This window comes from Quercus robur, chromosome 8, assembly GCF_932294415.1.
Source record: "Quercus robur chromosome 8, dhQueRobu3.1, whole genome shotgun sequence".
NCBI lineage: Eukaryota > Viridiplantae > Streptophyta > Magnoliopsida > Fagales > Fagaceae > Quercus > Quercus robur.
The window spans coordinates 6,216,225-6,238,443 of NC_065541.1; the positions used below are offsets into that span (position 1 = coordinate 6,216,225).

The following is a 22,219-nucleotide window of genomic DNA, read 5'->3' on the forward strand; positions in this document are numbered from 1 at the left end:
CTGGCTGTGATACGTGGACCATTAATCCCAAATGGGTGGAGACTTATCTAGTCATGATGTGGTTGTGTGATTCTTGTCTTTAATCTACCGACTTGTTAGGTTTCATATAACATCCGTCCTTGATGGCGAATTGTAGTATACTGTGATTTATCCAAAATAATAATAATAATAATAATAATAATAATAATAATAATAATTGTATAATGTCAAATTTTGTAAATGGTCTTTGATTTTCTGCTTTTCGCTGTGTTTCTAAAACATTCAAGAAGACATTTGGGCCTAATTGAAATAAGCTTGAATTTCCCAGGACAAAAAGTCCATATCCAGGCTATGAATGCTTGTGAGAGCTGTGGATTGTAGGAAACACAGCAGGCCATCCTAAAGCCCAGTCGCCCAGAAATTCAAGAATTTGGTCCTTCAAATGAAAAAAAAGGGTCTTAGATCACCCTTTCACCCACAGAAAGTGATCACTGTACATTTTTATTTTATTTTATTAAAATAAAATATTGAAATCCAATATTTTTGACATGGCCAAGTAACATGTAAATAGGATCCATATGAAAACCAATAATTTTTTTCACAAAAAGGATAATAAAAAAATCCATTGTTTTTTCTTTTTATCCATTCCTTATTCCATTTTTTGATTGGATGAACCAGTTGGTTTAAACCAAAGATCGTTCACGTTATTTTATTGATTTAAATTAGCAAACTGTCAAGAGCCTTATAACTCAAACTAATTAGCACCTCATGATGTTTCAACAAAGACAACCAACATTTAAATCCTCCACCCCCAATTCTTGAATTATTTAAAAAAAATAAAATTAGGCAGCCTACTAGCATCAACTTTTGAAGGTTTTCAATGCTTTACTCAAATAATGATTTCTGTTTGCCACATCCAAACCCTTTCCAAAATCCCTTTTTTTTTCTCCTTTGAAGGTTGTAAGCAATTTACTTGACCCTTTTTAGATGATGCTCCAAAACTATGAATGGGATCTTTCATTCACATTCTTTTACCCATCAAGAACATTTTATAAAACTCCTGGACTCTTAAATTTGGAGCATCTTATTTTCAATTCATATGGTTCAACAAGCAATTGATAGTTCATGATCAAGAGTGTAGTACTATTTTTAGCATTGATTCTTATATATCGTATTAACAAATGGAAGATGGTTGCGTGAAAAAATCTCTATTTGATAAGACTTCTTCCTATACCTAAGAATTTCATTGGACCCAAAAATGATACATTGTAAGACTCTTTTGCCTCTTCCAATATCAATAGGCTGTGTTTCACTCTTGTATCCTTCAAAAGGAAAAAAGATCTCTAAGAGCCGTTTCCTGGATCCAAAAGAGAGTTCTTGGGCTCTATTTGACTGGACTTCTTACTACAACTATAAAAAATTGTTTAAAGATTATGTTTTAACTTTTAAATCTTGCAGGTATAATATAAATGTTCTCCCAGATGGTAGCAGGTACACTGAAAATTTTCAGACGAGTTAAATGTGCACTCCCCCTTGAATCTTAGATGTTATGTACTCTTTTGACAAAAAGGATAGTGAATGCACAGACAATGCTTCAATCTCAAATTTCACCCCTCTTTGCAGCATCAACTCTAGTTCCAACCTTTCATGATGAAGTAACACTTCAGAATCTGTGTAGTCCAGGCAAAGAAGGATAACAGAAAAATGACAGGTTATTTTACAGAATTTTACCTCCATCCTGGGACTTCTCTTTGCAGGTAGCATCTATTTAGCATAGTTTCAGCTTTCTTCTTGTCTGGCAGGAATATCAGGAACATTAGCAGAAGACTACGTACATAAGAAAGCCTATCTGAAACACTACAAGTACCATCTATCACCTTCTGCTGTCAGAGGAAGGAAACATTGCTGTGGAAGACAGTATTTCTCAGAATCTGAAGGAAAAACTCCAAGCCAGCATACCTCTGGGCAATGCAGTTGCTTTGCATCATAGGCCATTTGCTAACAAAATAGAAGTGTAAAAAATAAAAAATAAAAAAACCTTGTCAACTTTTCAAAAAAATGGGAAATTTACATTGTTCTTAGAGTTTCATATACACAGTCCTAGACTCCTAGTTGCCAGTATATATGTTGTTTAGCTTGCTCAAGTGGATGATAAATAAACAACAATATCATTAACAATTTAATAAACCTAACCATTGAACCAAACCGATATGTGGTCAGAATGTCGAAGCCATATGGATCACAATCAACCAAACAATAGGTAGGTAGACACAACTTTTCAATGAGCAGCTGCAAAAACCTATTGGTACAAATGCATATATTCACAGAAAGCCGAAATAGATACATGAAAACAAAATGATAAGTGACATATATGGCAATATGGTGAGAAACATTGTAAACTGAAAGTGAAAGTTTTCACCTTCTGGTGGGGATATCTGGATAGCCTCTTCCCTGTGAAAAAAATGGTCAAAAAGGATTTTGAGATGAGCCTAATGACCTAAGGAAGAGCTTACAGTGATGACAATGCAACGGTTTGCATTGCAGAACTGGTCATTAGCTAATCGCTCAAATACTGCATATCATTAATAATTTAGTCAAAAGGAAGAATGTTAGAACTTAGAAGTTGTGCTTCCTATAAGTATTACCAGTATAATTCCTTACCTGATTCCTTCTCCACAACTAAAATTTAGTCAGCAACACCAACAAAGTCTACATGCAAGAATTAGGAATATTTCAATTATCTACTCTCTGTATTCCAGACAATACGTGACACCAAGTGAGGAATACCATAAAATATCCTTGCAACTAATGCATAGGAAAAAAATAGATAAATCTTATTGCCAATGCCTGCATCAATTATAAACATAGATTGTTCTAAATTGTCCTGCATATTATCTTAGTAATTGGATACCTTTGACTTCTTCAACTTGAACAGGGATGGGGTGGGCCTGCAATAGAACCGGTCAGACATATATAAATTGGAGACAATTAAATAACCATACCAGTTCCTGTTCTTACTGTGTTAGGACGATTTATGCAATCAAACTTCCTTCCACCTTCTAAGAATCTTATCCAGCCCATCACAAACCTGTAGAATATTGGGATCAACAAACTTTAACAGCTAAGCACATTGACTAAGGATGCTATAGAAAAATCAACACAGCATATTATGGGTCAAAGGGTCAGCTATGTAGTTGAGAAAACTCGAAAATGAAAAAACAGTGTTTGAAGAACTATTTAAGTGGTAAAGCACTATTGCTCATCCAGAACCCCCCCCCCCCCCCCCCCCCCTTCTAAAGGACTATTTAATCCCCTTCACAAAAGAGGGTTTTTTTTAAAAAAAAATTATTATTATTTTTACTTGAAGAAAGGTCTGCCTTGTTGGAGTCCAATGGAAAGTACATAAACTGAGCGTAGATCTGAAAATTTTATGATCACTGGAAATAATTAGTTCAGCATATAGAAATTATTAGCTATGCCTAATGAATGCCATATATCCAAAAATTTATAAACTACTCATGTTGATAATCATTCAGTTAAACGTATATTACATTTCAGTGGCTATAAAAATCCTATGACATGGAAAGATATGATACATTCACCCAGTAACACATATCTGCTATTGGCAAACAACACTTTGAGTACGATCTTAAAAAGAGAATTCAGACAGAAAAAAATAATGATTGTCTACTTATCTTAAAAGGTCTGAGTGTGATCCCAAGTACCTACCCATTGCCCACAGAAACCTGCCAAAAGAGACAAGATATAAATGTCTTAATAAGTGTAAGTTCTTTGTAATTGACAACAAAGTGACACAGGTTTTACAAAAATTTGAGGCTAGTGCAGCCATGCACTTGGAAATTTCTTAAGCCTTCCCCTGATTAGTTCAGTTTAAACCACAAAGGCTTTATACACTCCAGCAGAACTAAAAACGAATTAGCAATATTCAGGTGAAAAAGAAAGCATAAGGAAAACACCTACCACATTTAGATTGTGGTGACTGCATTGCATAAGGATGCAAATGTCATTGATTGCCCGGTCTACAACTGACTGTTCTGGATTGCAGAATAAGCGGAAGATATTTAAGAAAGCAATGTCATTCAAGCAGATGAGGACTGAAATCTATGGAAGAAAATTTAATACTATCTAACTTTAAGTTCAGATTTCTCCAAAATATCTAAGTTCTGACTTATGCCCTTTAAAATAACTGACAATGTTGACAAATGGAGACCTGAGCACAATCAAAGATATCAAATTATCTCTCATAAAGTTCTCCCCAGGATGAAGCTTGTGACTTTCTTTAACATAAAGTGATTGCACAAAGTAATGGATGAAACAAATTGTCCTTGTGAAAAGATAACCCCGTCAATGATTAATCACATAAGAATCACGTGTGACCCCAAGACACAAGAAACAAATTCAGAAAAAACATTAGTGTTATGAACATCAGGTAGTTATCAACTTCAAAGGACCAAGCTCATACACCTGGAGTTCCATTCATCCTAATGTAAGGTGTATGTGCAAACAAAGCTGAAAGATTTATGGTCAATCTACTAAACCCACTAAATGAACTACAGGGACATGAATTAGTAACAAATATGTGGAAATGGGTTATTGAAACAATTATAAACTCTGCCTAGGACATAAGAGTCTCCAATTTGACAGGAAGTTCAAGCATAATTCAGAATAAGCTTTGCAAACAACCATATATTAACAGAAGATCTGACATTTTTGTGTAATATACTGCCAACTATAGCCCAGTGCATGCATGTAAGCAAGAAACATTGCTCTTGTGATGCTTCCCTCACGTTGACATGTTGAGACATGTTGACATAAATCCAGAAAACCAAAAATAATCTTCATGTTGACAATTTTTGGTTCATTATTTTTGGGACATCAATATGTATTTTCTTTCAGAGCTGTATCCAGGGATGATTGATATCATTTTTCCAAGAGAAATGGAATGAGTTAATGCAGATATACCAGTTATTATGATCAATTGTGGGGCAATAGTGTATATGTTTTTTCCTACCCAAATTCTCATCAACAATTAAAACCACTGTCAGGTGGAAATAAATCTGCCAGACTAAGTTCCAGCTTACCAGAAGGATATATACATTGTACAATGTATACTAATCTTGCTTGAAGCCTTTTGAAATCAACTCAGTTCTTGAATGAGAACCTTTGAGACGTCGTGAATCAGGAAATATTCTGAAATCAACTAAGTAGTTATGCCTGTTGACATGCCTAAAACACTTGGACATGCAATAATGTGAATATATTGCATGATTAACCAGTCCCACTCTCCTCTTATTCATAAAATGTAAATTATATTGAAAGGGCAAAAGGACGCAATGCTTTGCTTGTCTAAATGAGCATACCATTCCAGATTTCCATTGTTATCAATCAATTAGTGAAAGCTAGTTGAAGTCTTCAACATTGAGAATATTATTGTTACCACATGTTATAATTCATTAATAAAATTCCATGTTACTTGCATCATAATTGAAATTTACAAGCCAACTAAACAGCATAGAAGCTCTGTAATCACTCAATTGCATCACAATGAAGCTTTAGGAGGCCTTCCAGAGGCCTCCTGAAGCTTAATTGGAAAGCAATTGCCTGGAAATTTATTTTTTTTGGAATGGAATTGCTTGGAATTTTTTTTATTTTTTTTAATTCTCGAACATCACTTGATTTCTCAATCCTCCATCATCAGGGGGCCTAGTGTCTGAACCAAACACACTTGCTTTTTTGGCAAACTGTATTGGTCCTATTGTGACAATCCTTTGTGATTGTGGGATAAGGCATCTGGATATGTTTTACAATGCCAAATATCTGTCTTAGCATAGATTGATACCCAGGGCAATTCGATTAGAGTTTTTGCACATTAAATGAGTTAGTGTGAGTGTGTGACCTAGAGTTTTTTCTTTGATGTATCTCTCCACTACTGTACAAAGTTCAAGCAGCCCTATGCAACTATATTTCTCCAGCAGAGTTCCATCAGAAGGTTTGCCAAACTAAATTGAGAAATCATATATAATCTGGAAAAAGAAAATTAACAAACCAATTAAACAGTACAGAAGTCTTTTTTTCCCCCAACAAACCACTATACATAGCCAGTTACTAAGACCACGAACTACTTAGTTTGCATTCTTTTCATTCAAACAAAAGAACAATTATCAAACCCCTTTGCCAATAACAACCTATCCTCCCGTTCTTATAGCATCAATACATACCTTAAGGGTCTGCCATAATGATAACTTCCCAATGACAGGTTAAAACTGCCATACAAGCTTTGTCATCATTCAGTTGCATCACAATTAAACTTCAAGAGGCCTTTCAGAGGCTTCGTTCACTGCTTGGATTTCATCACTAGAAGCGTTCCTTTTCAATGATGCAGAAGCATGCTCTTCAACACTCTCAAGAAGCTTTAAATTCTGCAAATTTCCCCCAAGCTCTTCACCCGTTTGTGTGAACCTGTGTGATTGCGAAATACCATTAGCTGATCTCATTCAGAATTCTCCTTTATTACTTAAGATGCATACCAGTTTATTAGGCCTGCTTCTTAGTAGCAATGGGGATTTCATAATGTCATTAAATGGTTCTCCATCAAATTAGCTTTTTTAACTTTTTTAAATTCCATCCATGGCCATTTGTTTGAAAATCAAGTGAGTAAATTTTGTTTGTTGTCATGCCTAAATCATTTGGATATGCAATAATGTGAATCTGTTTATCTATAACATATGATTGGATGAAATCAAGTGAGTAAATAATTACTGACGGAACGAACCTCTCAATCCGTCTGAGTTGTTTGGTGACATCAACCATAGTTGGCCTTGTTTGTGGATCTTCCTCTGTACATGTCAAGCCAAGGTCCACCACAGCTTGTAATTGATGCTGTAAACTAGCACCTCCTTCCCCATCTTCAGCCAAGATTGCAGGGTCCACAATCTCGTTCATGCAACTACCTTGAGCACGGTTATGTATGTATGCTATTAAAGTAGAATCTTTATCAATTGTAAATCGGGTTATATTAAGAGAATCCTCTCCAGTTAAAAGTTCTAGAAGAATCCGACCAAAATCATATACATCAGCTTTCTCAGTTGCCTTGCCTGTTGCTTCAAACTCCGGGGCGCAGAATATTGAACGAAAAGGAGCGTCCACGTCAGCTTCACCTTCGGGAATTGATACAGAAAAATGAAAGTGGGACAATTTGGGAACATCATGTTCATCTAATAAGATACTGCGCGTATGTGTACACAAGTGGAGGACAGGTCTAGGGAAGGCAGTATGGAGATAAGAAAGAGCATGAGCAATCTGCCTTGCAATCTTTAACCTTCTCTCCCACTCCATCGGCTGACGTCGGTGGGAGACATAAATTCGATCTGCAAGGGAACCATTGGCGGCAAATTCAAACACAAAAACGGGATATGGAGTGTGGAGACAACAGCCTATTGGCTTTAATACATTGCTGTGACCACTCATTTGTGCAGAAATCACTAAATCATTGATGGCTTTATCGGTCCAAAAACCTAAACGCTTAATGAGAACAATTCGTCCTTCAAGAGAACCCTTGTAAAAATAAATTCCCAGATGTTCAGCAGGATAATTTTTGGTTGCTTGGCGGAGTTGTTGAGGGGAGAAGGTACGGATGGGAATAGGTTTGGCATTGCGAACAAAAGAACATTTAATGAGAACAATTCCTCCTTCAAGAGAACCCTCGTACCAAATAGAGAACTCCATTACCAGCTTTTCAGAAGAAAAGTTGTTGGTTGCTTGGCGGAGCTGTTGAGGGGAGAAGGTACGGATGGGAATAGGCTTGGCATTGCAAGAGGCAATCAGCTTCTCAAGTAACAGGCTTCCATTCTCATAAAACGCTCTCTCTCCTCGCTTTCTTTTAATAAAGAAATGATGAAATGGCATGAACCAACTCCAGCGCATAATAGCTTGAATGTGGAACGTCCTTCCTTGCTCTCTTTTCTTTGTGCTCTACTACTCTGCTAGCGAGGGATGGAGGGTCAGCTGAATGACATGACAATGAGGGCATTTTTATTGTAAATTCATTTCAGGAGGTTTCATCTTTGCGCTTGGGGCAATGACCCAGTCTGTGAGGTTCTAACCGAGACGCGTCTATTGCCGGTTGAAAAAAAAGTGAAGTAAACATGTATGGATTACGCGTCTTGGTTAGAACCTCACAGACTGGGTCATTGCCCTAGTCTGCTAGCGAGGGACGGAGGCTCAACTGAATGACAATGAGGGCATTTTTTGGGTAAATTTTCATTTCAGGAGGGAAGTTTCATCGAAAGTAAAGTAAAAGTAAAGTGGAGCTTCCCTCCTCACAATCCAAACCGTGTGTTGACTCTGGAGGGCCCCACCGGTTTCTATAGTATTTGCTTTTATTTATTTATTTTATGGTCCTCTATTCTGGTCATGTTTTAAATTTGGTCCTCAATCTTTTATAACTTCATTTTCGTTCTTATATTTTTACACCTACTGATATTTTGATCCCAACATCATCTCACTTACAAAAAAAAAAAAAAAAGTAATTTCAAACCAGTAGTGCATTCCATTTATTACTTAGGCATTTTCTGTAAATAAGTCCATTTACTACTGAGACATTCTTCGTAAATGAGATGATAATTGGGACCAAAAGGACAAAAAGTTTAAAAAATATAGAGATCAAAATAAAGTTATAAAAACTTAAAGACCAAATTATAAATATGACCAAAATATAGAAAGAAAAAAGTATTGTCGTCAAACTTTTGGTTTTTTGTTTTTTTTTCCTCAAACATTTTTTGAAAATAATCCATCTTTTAGCTTTTTGTAACAAATTTAACATAAAAATGACCAAATACCATATCTTTTGATAAACACTAAAAAAAAGGAAAATATATACATGTGAAGCACAAAATTTATGTGCATTGACCTTAGATCTACGTGCACAAGTGGTGTCGAGGAAAAAATTTAACTAAAAAATTAAATCCACGATTTGATTTTTCTAAGTGTCATGAGGGTTGTCATTCTAATTTTTTGTCTTTCTATGTCATTTTTTTTGTTGCATTATTTCTATAGCACTAGTTTCTTTCTTTTCTGTTAAAGTAATTTTTAGTGTCTTCAAATTTTCTACACAAACTTTTGGTTTTTTTTTTTTTTTTGAAAATAATCCATCTTTTAGCTTTTTGTAACAAATTTAACATAAAAATTACCAGATACCATATCTTTTGATAAACACTATAAAAAAAATAAAAAATAAAAAGGTGATACGTCCCTAACACACTCTAAATATAATGGATTTATGCAAAAAAAATTTAAAAAAAATGGAAAACAAATACATGTGAAGCACAAAATTTATGTGGATTGACCTTAGAACTACGTTCACAAGTGGGGTCGAGGAAAAAGTTTAAATAAAAAATCAAAATGACAATAATTTAAAATTTTTATATTTGTCTACCCTATAGTTAATAAAGTACGGTATGTGTTTAATACAGTAGGTATACGAATGGGTGCAATTCGGCATCTTTTAAAAAGTAAGTGTCAAAAGCTCGGCATAAAAATACAGAAACGGAAACAGGACAGTATGTGTATAGTACAAGTATATTACATTCATCTTTGAGAAATTAGTAACAAAAATACAGATATATTTACCATATGTCCATATACTTTTTTGAAAGAAATACAAATAATCTTTGTGTTATGAAATTTTAACTCAAGTCAATTTTGATTTAAGTTTTAAAACTTCCTAAAATTTTTTAAGAGTGATATTAAGTGTATTACAATTTTTACTATATAGATTTCTACACACTAATGTGTCATCAAAAGTAAGGAAAATGCTAAAATACTACAAGTTTTTCTACATTAAGCTTATTAACTAATGTGTCACTAATAACAAAGAGATAACTCAACAATCATTTATGAGGTGATTAAAACTCACTAATCACATCTATTGTCGCACTAGTTTTTAGGCATTATGTAGTAAAATTTGTAGTACTTTTAACATATTTCTACTTTAAAAAAATCTCACAAACTGATGTGACAATGAATGCAGTTGTACACCAAACAACTTTTCAAATTATACTTGCAAATTTGGAAATATATATATTTCCTGCAACCTGATACCGTGGAGTTTGACAGAATTGTTTTGAGTGCTTGTGAAATTTAAAAAGTTACTTGAATGGGCAGTGTATTCAATGCCCAGTTGAAAACCATGATTAGAAAAATTTAATTATTTACTCGACCTACGGCCTGATTAATTTAATCATGGGATCAACTTGCATCAATTTGCAACACCTGCATTGAGTAAATTGCTAAAACTTGCAAGCCCACCTTTCAATGAGTAAAAGCATGACTGTTGTAATGCTGTTCTGTTTCATCTACGAGTTCCCTGCTTGTCTTTGCATTTTGTTCTTTATGGTCATATAGCATCTTTGTAAAGAATGATCTCGCTCCATTCATTTGGCTGTCTTCTAATATTATTTAAATTGATTCATCAGGTCCTTGTCACTGGTTCTTTACATCTTATGGGCGACATGTTGAAATTCGTAAAGAAGTGAGGGGCAGGGCCTCTTGAAGTCCCATATATATATATATATATATATAGGGACAAAATGGCTTCATGCTCTTTTCACTCAAATTATATAGCCTTATGCCTCCCTTTCCAAACTAATTAAAACTTAATTTTGTCAAAATCAAGTTTAAAAAAAAAAAAAAAATTTGGAGCCCTATAGTGACGTTTTTAAGGACCTATAGTGACGTTGTATAACTCGATCTCCATGAAATCAAGTTATAGGCAATTCTATAACTCGATTTCATGGAGTTCGAGTTACAAAACGTTACTATAGGTCCTTAAAAACGTCACTATAGGGCTTAACTAGATTTTGAGAAAATTGAGTTTCAAAAGAAAGACATTTCTCTAATTAGTTTGGGAAGGGGACATAAGGCTATATAATTTGGGTGAAAAGGATATAAGGCAATTTTGTCCTATTGGTTGTACTCACTCCAAAGGACAAAAAAAAAAAAAAAAAATAGTGGAAGAGTTGAGTCATCTTAACTTTCTAGTGAGTTCTCTATGATATTTAGTGATCATTGATGTGTCATTGGTCATGGCTGCTTGCTATATTGTTAAAACTGCTAATTATTAAAGTCGGTGTTATTTGGGCATGAGAGATAAGCCCTATGTCTTGGGCTAAAGTCCTATAATGTCTCAATTTTATGGTAACTATATTTTTCTGTTTCCAATGGAAACTTCTGTGTTTTTTTTTAAAGAATAAAGTAGAGTTAACCTATTAGGCCGTGCTATTGAAAGTAACTCCAGAAAATTTTTAATTGATAAGTTACAAATATATTTGGTGCATCTTGAACCCACAATTTCACTTGTTTACGGCACAAATTGGCTTGACTATAATAATTGATGCCTAACCACAATTCTAGTGAAAATTTGCATTCCAGCCCAAAAGAGAGGCTAAGATTTGACTGTAACCCAAGCTATTGGTACACCAATCAGAACTCAAATTTGACAATAAGCTACAAATACTTAGATTCTGTTTAAAGACATTTATTCAAGATTTGATTGGTGTTGGGTTGTTCTATCCAAACTGACGGTGAGTTTTACTTAGAATCTAAATTTAAATGAACATATTTTTTTGCGTAGTAACTCTATATAAACCTAATTAATACAGTACTCTATATATATTAGAGTGATACTCGGGCCTGAAAATCAGGAAAAAATTGCAAGCCCAAGCAAAACACAGAGGTGGCCTAAAAATTCCTCGGCCTTAGTTCTATCATGTATGTTATGATCATTATATTCAAATTCCTCATGTGTATGATCACCTTCAATAAAAACCATGACACACAATTGGCATGACGAAAGGAATAGTGCAATAGAAAACTGGCATATAAATAATAGTAGAAAAGATGATAGAAAACTAAAAGCAACCTAAAGACCTATAGCTATAACATATAAAGACAATAAGAAAGACTTTGAAAAAGATGACTTAAAAAAAGAAGATTTGAAGCATCTTATTTGGTGCATCTTATTTTCAATTCATATGGTTCAACAAGCAATTGATAGTTCATGATCAAGAGTGTAGTACTATTTTTAGCATTGATTCTTATATAACGTATTAACAAATGCAAGATGGTTGCGTGAAAAAATCTCTATCTGATAAGACTTCTTCCTATACCTAAGAATTTCATTGGACCCAAAAATGATACATTGTAAGACTCTTGCCTCTTACAATATCAATAGGCTGTGTTTCACTCTTGTATCTTCCAAAAGGAAAAAAGATCTCTAAGAGCCGTTTCTTGGATCCAAAAGAGAGTTCTTGGGCTCTATTTGACTGGACTTCTTACTATAACTATAAAACATTGTTTAAAGATTATGTTTTAACTTTTAAATCTTGCAGATATAATATAAATGTTCTCCCAGATGGTAGCAGGTACACTGAAAATTTTCAGACGAGTTAAATGTGCACTCCACCTTGAATCTTAGATGTTATGTACTCTTTTGACAAAAAGGATAGTGAATGCACAGACAATGCTTCAATCTCAAATTTCACCCCTCTTTGCAGCATCAACTCTAGTTCCAACCTTTCATGATGAAGTAAAACTTCAGAATCTGTGTAGTCCAGGCAAACAAGGATAACAGAAAAATGACAGGTTATTTTACAGAATTTTACCTCCATCTTGGGACTTCTCTTTGCAGGTAGCATCTATTTAGCATAGTTTCAGCTTTCTTCTTGTCTGGCAGGAATATCAGGAACATTAGCAGAAGACTACGTACATAAGAAAGCCTATCTGAAACACTACAAGTACCATCTATCACCTTCTGCTGTCAGAGGAAGGAAACATTGCTGTGGAAGACAGTATTTCTCAGAATCTGAAGGAAAAACTCCAAGCCAGCATACCTCTGGGCAACGCAGTTGCTTTGCATCATAGGCCATTTGCTAACAAAATAGAAGTGTAAAAAAAAAAAAAAAAACCTTGTCAACTTTTCAAAAAAATTGGAAATTTACATTGTTCTTAGAGTTTCATATACACAGTCCTAGACTCCTAGTTGCCAGTATATATGTTGTATAGCTTGCTCAAGTGGATGATAAATAAACAACAATATCATTAACAATTTGATAAACCTAACCATTGAACCAAACCGATATGTGGTCAGAATGTCGAAGCCATATGGATCACAATCAACCAAACAATAGGTAGGTAGACACAACTTTTCAATGAGCAGCCGCAAAAACCTATTGGTACAAATGCATATATTCACAGAAAGCCCAAATAGATACATGAAAACAAAATGATAAGTGACATATATGGCAATATGGTGAGAAACATTGTAAACTGAAAGTGAAAGTTTTCACCTTCTGGTGGGGATATCTGGATAGCCTCTTCCCTGTGAAAAAAAATGGTCAAAAAGGATTTTGAGATGAGCCTAATGACCTAAGGAAGAGCTTACAGTGATGACAATGGAACGGTTTGCATTGCAGAACTGGTCATTAGCTAATCGCTCAAATACTGCATATCATTAATAATTTAGTCAAAAGGAAGAATGTTAGAACTTAGAAGTTGTGCTTCCTATAAGTATTACCAGTATAATTGCTTACCTGATTCCTTCTCCACAACTAGAATGTAGTCAGCAACACTAACAATGTCTACATGCAAGAATTAGGAATATTTCAATTATCTACTCTCTGTATTCCAGACAATACGTGACACCAAGTGAGGAATACCATAAAAAATCCTTGCAACTAATGCATATGAAAAAAATAGATAAATCTTATTGCCAATGCCTGCATCAATTATAAACATAGATTGTTCTAAATTGTCCTGCATATTATCTTAGTAATTGGATACCTTTGACTTCTTCAACTTGAACAGGGATGGGGTGGGCCTGCAATAGAACCGGTTCAGACATATATAAATTGGAGACAATTAAATAACCATACCAGTTCCTGTTCTTACTGTGTTAGGACGATTTATGCAATCAAACTTCCTTCCACCTTCTAAGAATCTTATCCAGCCCATCACCAACCTGTAGAATATTGGGATCAACAAACTTTAACAGCTAAGCACATTGACTAAGGATTAGGGGTGGCAAAAATTATCCATATCCATTAACCCGTTCATTACCCACCTTATTTGAGTAAGTCTTAACCCAACCCATTTAAATATTTGGGTTAAATGGATAAAGGCTCATTTGGTTATTTAATTAAATGGGTCTAAATGGATAAATCCACTATACCCACTAAACCCATTTAAATTTTAAAATTAAATATACCCACATATTACCCACTAAACAATATAATGTGTGGGTTTGTCTTTATTTTCTGTTTTTGTTTGTGGGTTTGAAATGTAAATTACGTGTTTGATGAAATGCTTGGCAGAAGATAATGCTTTCTTTGTTTGTGTCGAACTGAAATGGAGAAATGGGCTCTCAACTCTTCTTCTTCTTCATTTGAATTTTTTGTTTGTTTGTGGGTTTGTCTTTATTTTCCGTTTTTGTTTGTGGGTTTGAAATGTCAATTACGTGCTTGATGAAATGCTTGGCAGAAGATGATGCTCTCTTTGTTTGTGTCGAACTGAAATGGAGAAATGGGATTTGGGTTATAAGTCAGCAACTAGTTGTGTAGGTAGTACTTTTACTCTAGCATTCTAAACTGATTGTTTGTATAATGAAATTCATGACGAAATTGTTGAGCACCAATGGTTTTTTACGTAAATTATGTTCTTTGCTGATTAGTTTCTCTTCCATTTGCCTTATTTGTACTAAAACTATATTTGATGAAATCCTGGGTTCCTCCACATTTGATTCTTTAAAGCACATGACAGCCAATTTTGGAGTTGTTTAGGTGCAACCATCTTTGGCTTCAAATTTTAAGTGGTTTTCATTGTGGATGTCAGAGTACTATTCTGATAAAGATTCATTAAAAATTTAAGCTAAAATATAGCTCATTACCTAAACTAAGGGTCCCTTAGTTTCTCTCACATTTTCTCAATTTATTTTTGTACATATAGAGAGAGAGGAAATTCTACAAACGCAGGAAAAAAAAGAAAAAGGAAAGAAGAAGCCATCCTAAACAACAGGTAGCACTGAAAAAGCAGGACAAAAGAAGAAAAGCATAATCAAACATTCAACAGCAAGAAAAAGACAGTACTCAAAAGTTCCAAAGTGCAAATTTCATGGGTTCAACGTTGATCTTCAGCTTTGCAGGCAGAGGCAGGTTTCACAGCTGGTAGCTTCTTTGGGGTGGCTGGGCAATGAGTAGAGACAGAGGCATCTTGATGAGTAGCTGTGTGAGAATCTTTGGACTTTCCAGTGACAGTGGAACTTGCACCACCATGACCAGCTGCAGTGGCTTGTCCCATGTGATCTGATGGATTTAGCACCTCGTCGTTGTTGACTATTATCACCTCCATCTTGATAAAGATTCATTAAAAATTTAAGCTAAAATATAGCTCATTACTGTGTTTGTGGTTTTATTTTTCTCTATGATTGCTGGAACATAATAAAGTTTTTGGGCAATGTTAATTAAGGTTATAAATTTTACTGTTTTAATATTGGTGTTGAATTATGAGCTACTTAGTAATTTCTTTAGGTTCCAATCTCTAATCATGTTTTAATGAGTAAGATTGAAATTATGAGACATACATGTGTTTCTAAATTACATAAAATAGAAGTTGCTTATATTTGTTTAAAAGATTCAGCCACACCTAAAATTTTGGATCTTTACGTTTTTTGTGGGATTATGTTAAAAAAAAATGGATAATGTTGGACCTTATGGAAATATAGCTTATATTCAGGAATCAAGTTTAATTTTTGATTTTTTTTTTTTTTTGGCTAACTAATTTGACAAATGAGAAAACTTGTATATTTATCATTCTAGGGGTATTTTGGTAATTTTGGATGTCCAAGGGTATATTGGTAATTTTGAAAGTGTAGGGGGTATTTGGGTCATTTTGGGTATTTAAGGGTATTTTGGTAATTTTGGAAGTCAATAGGGTATTCAACTAGTTTTAGAGGTATTTGGGTTATATTGGGTTAAATGGGCGGGTTACTAATTAAATGGGTTGGGCGGATAATGGATAATTAATTTATATATAAACGGGTTATAAATGGATAAATGGATAATTACACATTCAACCCATTTATGACCCAACCCGCCCATTTGCCACCCCTACTAATGATGCTACAGAAAAATCAACACAGTATATTATGGGTCAAAGGGTCAGCTATGTAGTTGAGAAAACTCAAAAATGAAAAAACAGTGTGTGAAGAACTATTTAAGTGGTAAAGCACTATCGCTCATCCAGAACAACCCCCCCCCCCCTCTCTAAAGGACTATTTAATCCCCTTCACAATAGAGGGTTTTTTTTTTTTTAAAATTATTATTATTTTTACTTGAAGAAAGGTCTGCCTTGTTGGAGCCCAATGGAAAGTACATAAACTGAGGGTAGATCTGAAAATTTTATGATCACTGGAAATAATTAGTTCAGCATATAGAAATTATTAGCCATGCCTAATGAATGCCATATATCCAAAAATTTATAAACTACTCATGTTGATAATCATTCAGTTAAACGTATATTACATTTCAGTGGCTATAAAAATCCTATGACATGGAAAGATATGATATATTCACCCAGTAACACATATCTGCTATTGGCAAACAACACTTTGAGTACGATCTTAGAAAGAGAATTCAGACAGAAAAAAATAAAGATTGTCTACTTATCTTAAAAGGTCTGAGGGTGAGTTTGGTTTGGCTTTTTGAAGTTGGGCTTTTTTAAAAAGTTGAGTTTTTAAAAAGTGCATAATGAAAAAGTGTTTTTTCAAAAAAATGAGTGTTTGGTAAAAACTGTTAAAAAGTACTTTTTAAAAAAGCTGAGTGTTTGGCTAACACTTATAAAAGTTGCAGTTTGAAGGATAAATTACCAAAAAGGATAATGTACATATAAGGGAATTTATTTTATACTTAAATCAACTACTTCATATACTTACTAAATAATAATAATAATAATATATTATTGGTATTATTTTAATAATGTTTAGGCAATTTTTCTTTTTTAGTGTCATAATTATTTGTTATTACCATTAATGACTTATTTTTCAATATTAATTAAATCTAAATAATTTTCATCATCATGCAGCACAAAATGAAAATGTAAAAAGATGATAAAATATACACCAATAATCCAAGTTTAAATTATACTACATATAAATGTAAAAAGGATAATAAAATACATACCAATCACCAAAGTTTAAATTGTACTACATGATATTAAAAAAAAAAAGACAACTACTAATTATTATCCCCAAATAAAATTAACAATGAAATAACGGAGAACCACCATTGCTCATTTTCACCTTTTACCATATTTTCTATTTAAATAATATTTATTATTATTATTTTATTAATATCTAATTCATCTTATCCTCATCTTAAGGCTGCGTTTGAATCGACTTCAAAGTGATTCCGGAAATGATTTTCTGGAAAATGCATGCGTTTGGCTGTCACGGAAAACATTATTTTCCAGAAAATGATTTCCGGTTGACCACAAATTTCCCCTTTGACCACGGAAATCCATTTCTGCCTTCATTTTCACTTCAATTCACTTCCGGAAAAAGAGAGAGAGAGAGAGAGAGAAGAGAGAGCCCAGATCAGAGAGAGAGAGGGACGATCGCGCCGCTCGTCCGACGATCGCACCTCGCGGACGAGCGGCGCGGTGCACGATCGCGATCGTCGATCGAGCGGCGCGATCGACGAGCGCGCTAGTCTCTCGTCGATCGACGATCGCGATCGACGAGCACTCGTCGATCGACGAGAGATGAGCGCATTCGTCCGAGCGATCAACGAGAGACGAGCGCGTTCGTCCGATGAGCGCGCTCGTCGATTGACGAGCGCCGCTCGTCGGACGCTCGTCGGACGAGCGTTTTGTCGGATTTGATGCATTTTCTGGTAAAATGATGAAATGAACCAAACACTAAAATTAATTTTCCGTAAAATGAATTTTGTGACAGCCAAACACATGAAAACGTTTTCCTTTCCGGAAAATAGCATTTCCGGAAAATAGAATATTTTTCGGAAATGATTTTACGCGAACCAAACACAGCCTAAGTCTCCACCGTGTTTCTCCCTCTCTCTAAATTCTTCTCTGCCTCTAGGACTCCCTCAACTCTCTTCCTCTTTCATGTCTCAAACCAAAAGGTCTGGTACTCTCTGAACTCTCTTTTTCTCTCATATATCAAACCCAAAATTCACACATGGCAGAAAATCCAGCGGCGGAAGCAAGCAGATCCGGGTAGCAGCAAGGCAGATCGGCGGCGGCAACAACGGTGGCAGATTTGACGGCAACAATTGTAGCAGATACGGTGGGTTTGGCTTGATTTTAAGTCGGATTTTCTGATGGTTTGGTTTGATTTTCTGTTGATATTAGGTCAATTTTGTGGTGGATTATCAACTGTTGAAAATGGATTGCAGTGGTGGTGTCGGGTTGGTGGTAGGGTGGTGCCCCTCCTTTTCTTTTATTCTTCTTTTGCTGGATTGTTGTGTCCGTTGGGATGCTGTGTTTGTTCTGTGTTTCTTTTGCTTGGGTTGGAGAATGGTGAAGGAGCTTGCGTAGAGCAGAAAGATGACCCAAAGGGGAATGCACTGTGCGATCTTTGAAGACATGAGCTGAATGGAAATTTGGTATTTGCACACTCACTCCCAACGGATACCCCAAAACGCCCAAGGACTTTTGCAAAATGGACCGGATGAGGTCCATAATCAAATGCGCGTTCTCTGAACGTTTTTAAAACGCAACTTTTGACCCAAACGCAACTTTTTGTAATTACCAAACGCAAATTTTGGGCCAACTTTTTGTAAAACGCAACTTTTTGGGTCCAAAAGTTGAACCAAACGGGTACTGAGTGTGATCCCAAGTACCTACCCATTGCCCACAGAAACCTGCCAAAAGAGACAAGATATAAATGTCTTAGTAAGTGTAAGTTCTTTGTAATTGACAACAAAGTGACACAGGTTTTACAAAAATTTGACGCTAGTGCAGCCATGCACTTGGAAATTTCTTATGCCTTCCCCTGATTTGTTCAGTTTAAACCACAAAGGCTTTATACACTCCAGCAGAACCAAAAACGAATTAGCAATATTCAGGTGAAAAGGAAAGCATAAGGAAAACACCTACCACATTTAGATTGTGGCAACTGCATTGCATAAGGATACAAATGTCATTGATTGCCCGGTCTACAACTGACTGTTCTGGATTGCAGAATAAGCAGAAGATATTTAAGAAAGCAATGTCATTCAAGCAGACGAGGACTGAAATCTATGGAAGAAAATTTAATACTATCTAACTTTAAGTTCAGATTTCTCCGAAATATCTAAGTGCTGACTTATGCCCTTTAAAATAACTGACAATGTTGACAAATGGAGACCTGAGCACAATCAAAGATATCAAATTATCTCTCATAAAGTTCTCCCCAGGATGAAGCTTGTGACTTTCTTAAACATAAAGTGATTGCACAAAGTATAATTTTTTTTTTGATAAGTGATTGCACAAAGTATAAATTAAGGGCAGCTACTCAAATTTGTTCCACTGAACATGCATTTTTCAGATTCCTATCACAGTAATAGGGAAACTTGAATATAAAAAGAAATATCATTTGAAATTGGGACCGAAGCTTAATTCATATTTACCTGAAAATACAGATGGATGCATGTAATATATATCTCTCTTGGACCCATGCCGGTTTTCTTGCAGAAGTTGCTGAACAATCAATAGCACTCTTAGCAAGACATCTGAAATAGAATTCAATAACTCATCAATAGTTGGATAGTATTCCATACAATTGAGGACTCATTGTAAGGTTCTCATAAGTGATTAAGGTCAAAACCCACTCACCGAGCCTATGCATATGGTTTTCCCTTTGAAGTGTGAGAATTTCCTTCCCATTTGGCAATACAGAGCTGCAACAGCTGCATAAAACAATAAAAATTAAACCTTAGTTCCAAAATTTTGGGATCAGCAAAGTTGCATACAACAATAGTAACATTTTCAACTCCATCCCAATCATGCTTGATGAATTTAATGACAAACGCTAGTTACCTCATGCTAGTAACATTTTCAACTACATCCCATTTTTATTCAAAGGTCTGGCTTGCATCCAATGTGCTGGATGCACCGCATACGAGAGAAGGACGCATGGCATGTCTATCTCATGTTCGCAAGCCAAATCTTGTGAAGCATGCGACATATAAAAAGATGGACATGTGGCGTGTTCATTAAATTTTAATAATCACTATTTTGCTATAGAGCAATAACCAAATTCTCATCTAAACCTACAATTCCTTCACGCATTTTTCATTTCAACCATAAATAAAGCCTAATTCCGTTATATAAACTAATGAACAATTTTTTTTTTTTTTAAAGCAAAAAATATTTTAAAATTAAAGGTCTTTAGCGAATCAATTACGCGCTGAAAATTAATGAAGCTTTTAGAAATTCAACAAAACAGTGGTGTTTGATCTTCGAATCAATTTTTGAAAACCTAAATACGATCGTCAATGTTATTGAAACAAATGGGAAAAAAAATCAAATTACTAATTAATAATAATTTTTTTTAATTTTGCATAAATCCATTGTATTTAGAGTGTATTATGGACATAGCACCCTCTTTTTTTTTTTTTTTTTTTAGTGTTTATCAAAAGATATGGTATCTGGTAATTTTATGTTAAATTTGTTATAAAAAGCTAAAAGATGGATTATTTTCAAAAAATGTTGAGGCAAAAAAAAAAAAAAAAAAAAAAAAAAACCAAAAGTTTGACGATAATACTTTTTGCTTTCTATATTTTGGTCATATTTATAATTTGGTCTTTAAGTTTTTATAACTTTATTTTGATCTCTATATTTTTAAACTTGTTGTCCTTTTGGTCCCTATTATCATCTCATTTTACAAAGAATGTCTAAGTAGTAAATGGACTTATTTACAAAAAATGCCTAAGTAATAAATGGAATGCACTGCTAGTTTGAAATAACTTTTTTTTTTTGTTAGTGAGATGATGTCGGGATCAAAATATCAGTAAGTTTAAAAATATAAGAAAAAAAATGAAGTTATAAAAAATTGAGGACCAAATTAAAAATATGACCAAAATAAATAAAAGCAAATACTCTAGAAACCGTTGGGGCCCTCCAAAGTCAACACACGGTATGGATTGGCTTTGAAGGGCTAATGCAAGGGTAATTATTAGGTACTTCCAGAGTACCATAAATGCGTACTCTCTTCTCTCACATAACTGTGGGTCTTACTAATTAAATTTATGGTGGAACCCATAATACATGTGAGAGGGGGGAGTACGCATAGAATTCAACATTGCTAATATCGAGTTCCTCCTATAACTCAATTTTGTTAAAATGAGTTTCAAAACAAGGACATTTTACTACATAGTATATAAATTAGGGACAAATGCCCATTTTCCCAAATTAATTTTGGCCTAATTTTTCTATTAACTGTCCATAACCATATTTAAAATTTGAAACTAAAACTGGTTGTTGTTTGAAAGCCCACTGGGAACTAGATATGTTTATGAGCACCTATGCCTAACAATAATTGTGTTGACCTTTTTGTACCCTATTATGTACACTTCTATTCTTAAAGTGAAGAGGGATTTTTTCATTTTCTTAACGTAATGTTTGGTTAGGCTCAAGCTAGTTGGATCCCAGTTGAGTAAACTGAAGAATGCACAAAGGCATTTTACATAGTGCTTGTAGTGGATTTAGTTTATGAAAAAATAAAAATAAAAAACTTGTTTTTGTTTGTTTATTTAGCAAATGAACCGAAGCTCAAGTCAAGGTTAGAATCGACTACTAAACAACCAAAACTCAAACACAATAATGTTCTTGTGAATAAGCTTGTAAGCGTAGACTTTTACATCAAGCCAAAAGAATCTTCTTTACGTTCTTTTCCCCCAAAAATCATTACTATTTACCGTTTTATTGTATCATTCCTTGCCTCTATTAGCCAAATCAGCTGTGATGCTGGCTGTGATACGCGGACCATGATGTGGTTGTGTGATTCTTGTCTTTAATCTACCGACTTGTTAGGTTTCATATAGCATTCGTCCGTGATGGTGAATTGTAGATTTGTAGTATACTGTGATTTATCAATATATATATATATATATAATTGTATAATGTCAAATTTTGTAAATGGACTTTGATTTTCTGCTTTTCGCTGTGTGTT

General features: G+C 34.4%; 2 protein-coding genes, 1 long non-coding RNA gene and 2 pseudogenes across 10 annotated transcripts in view; 2 read left to right on the top strand and 3 right to left on the bottom strand.

Annotated features, from left to right (window-relative positions):
• The window catches only part of LOC126694329 (serine/threonine-protein kinase ZRK1-like), a 54,074-nt gene extending 45,951 nt beyond the window's left edge, over positions 1-8,123 (bottom strand). For 4 of the 8 annotated variants that reach the window (XR_007645730.1, XR_007645731.1, XR_007645732.1 and 1 more), the window contains exon 1: positions 6,951-8,122. Coding sequence is in view for 3 of the 8 variants with exons in the window: in XM_050390558.1 (XP_050246515.1) it covers positions 6,951-7,923 (973 nt within the window). In the remaining 5 variants the exon portion in view is untranslated. Of the gene's footprint in view, positions 1-5,990; positions 6,460-6,772 lie in introns of those variants that run through there. The other 4 variants (XR_007645729.1, XR_007645728.1, XM_050390557.1 and 1 more) reach the window with 4 other exon arrangements.
• On the bottom strand, positions 1,169-13,088 carry LOC126694337 (meiotic recombination protein SPO11-1-like). Its single transcript, XM_050390574.1, has 4 exons — positions 12,963-13,088; positions 1,857-2,017; positions 1,711-1,774; positions 1,169-1,621 (listed from the first exon to the last, which is right to left on the bottom strand). Exons 2-4 carry the CDS (start codon positions 1,972-1,974, stop codon positions 1,495-1,497), a joined length of 309 nt encoding a protein of 102 aa, XP_050246531.1. The 5' UTR covers positions 1,975-2,017; positions 12,963-13,088; the 3' UTR covers positions 1,169-1,494.
• Positions 7,690-22,219, top strand: part of LOC126694342 (uncharacterized) — a 29,506-nt gene continuing 14,976 nt past the window's right edge. Inside the window, exon 1 of the long non-coding RNA XR_007645740.1 lies at positions 7,690-7,783. This is a non-coding gene — a long non-coding RNA (uncharacterized LOC126694342). The remainder of the gene's footprint in view (positions 7,784-22,219) is intronic.
• On the top strand, positions 8,060-8,135 carry LOC126697981 (U4 spliceosomal RNA; annotated as a pseudogene).
• On the bottom strand, positions 12,360-20,241 carry LOC126694333 (meiotic recombination protein SPO11-1-like; annotated as a pseudogene).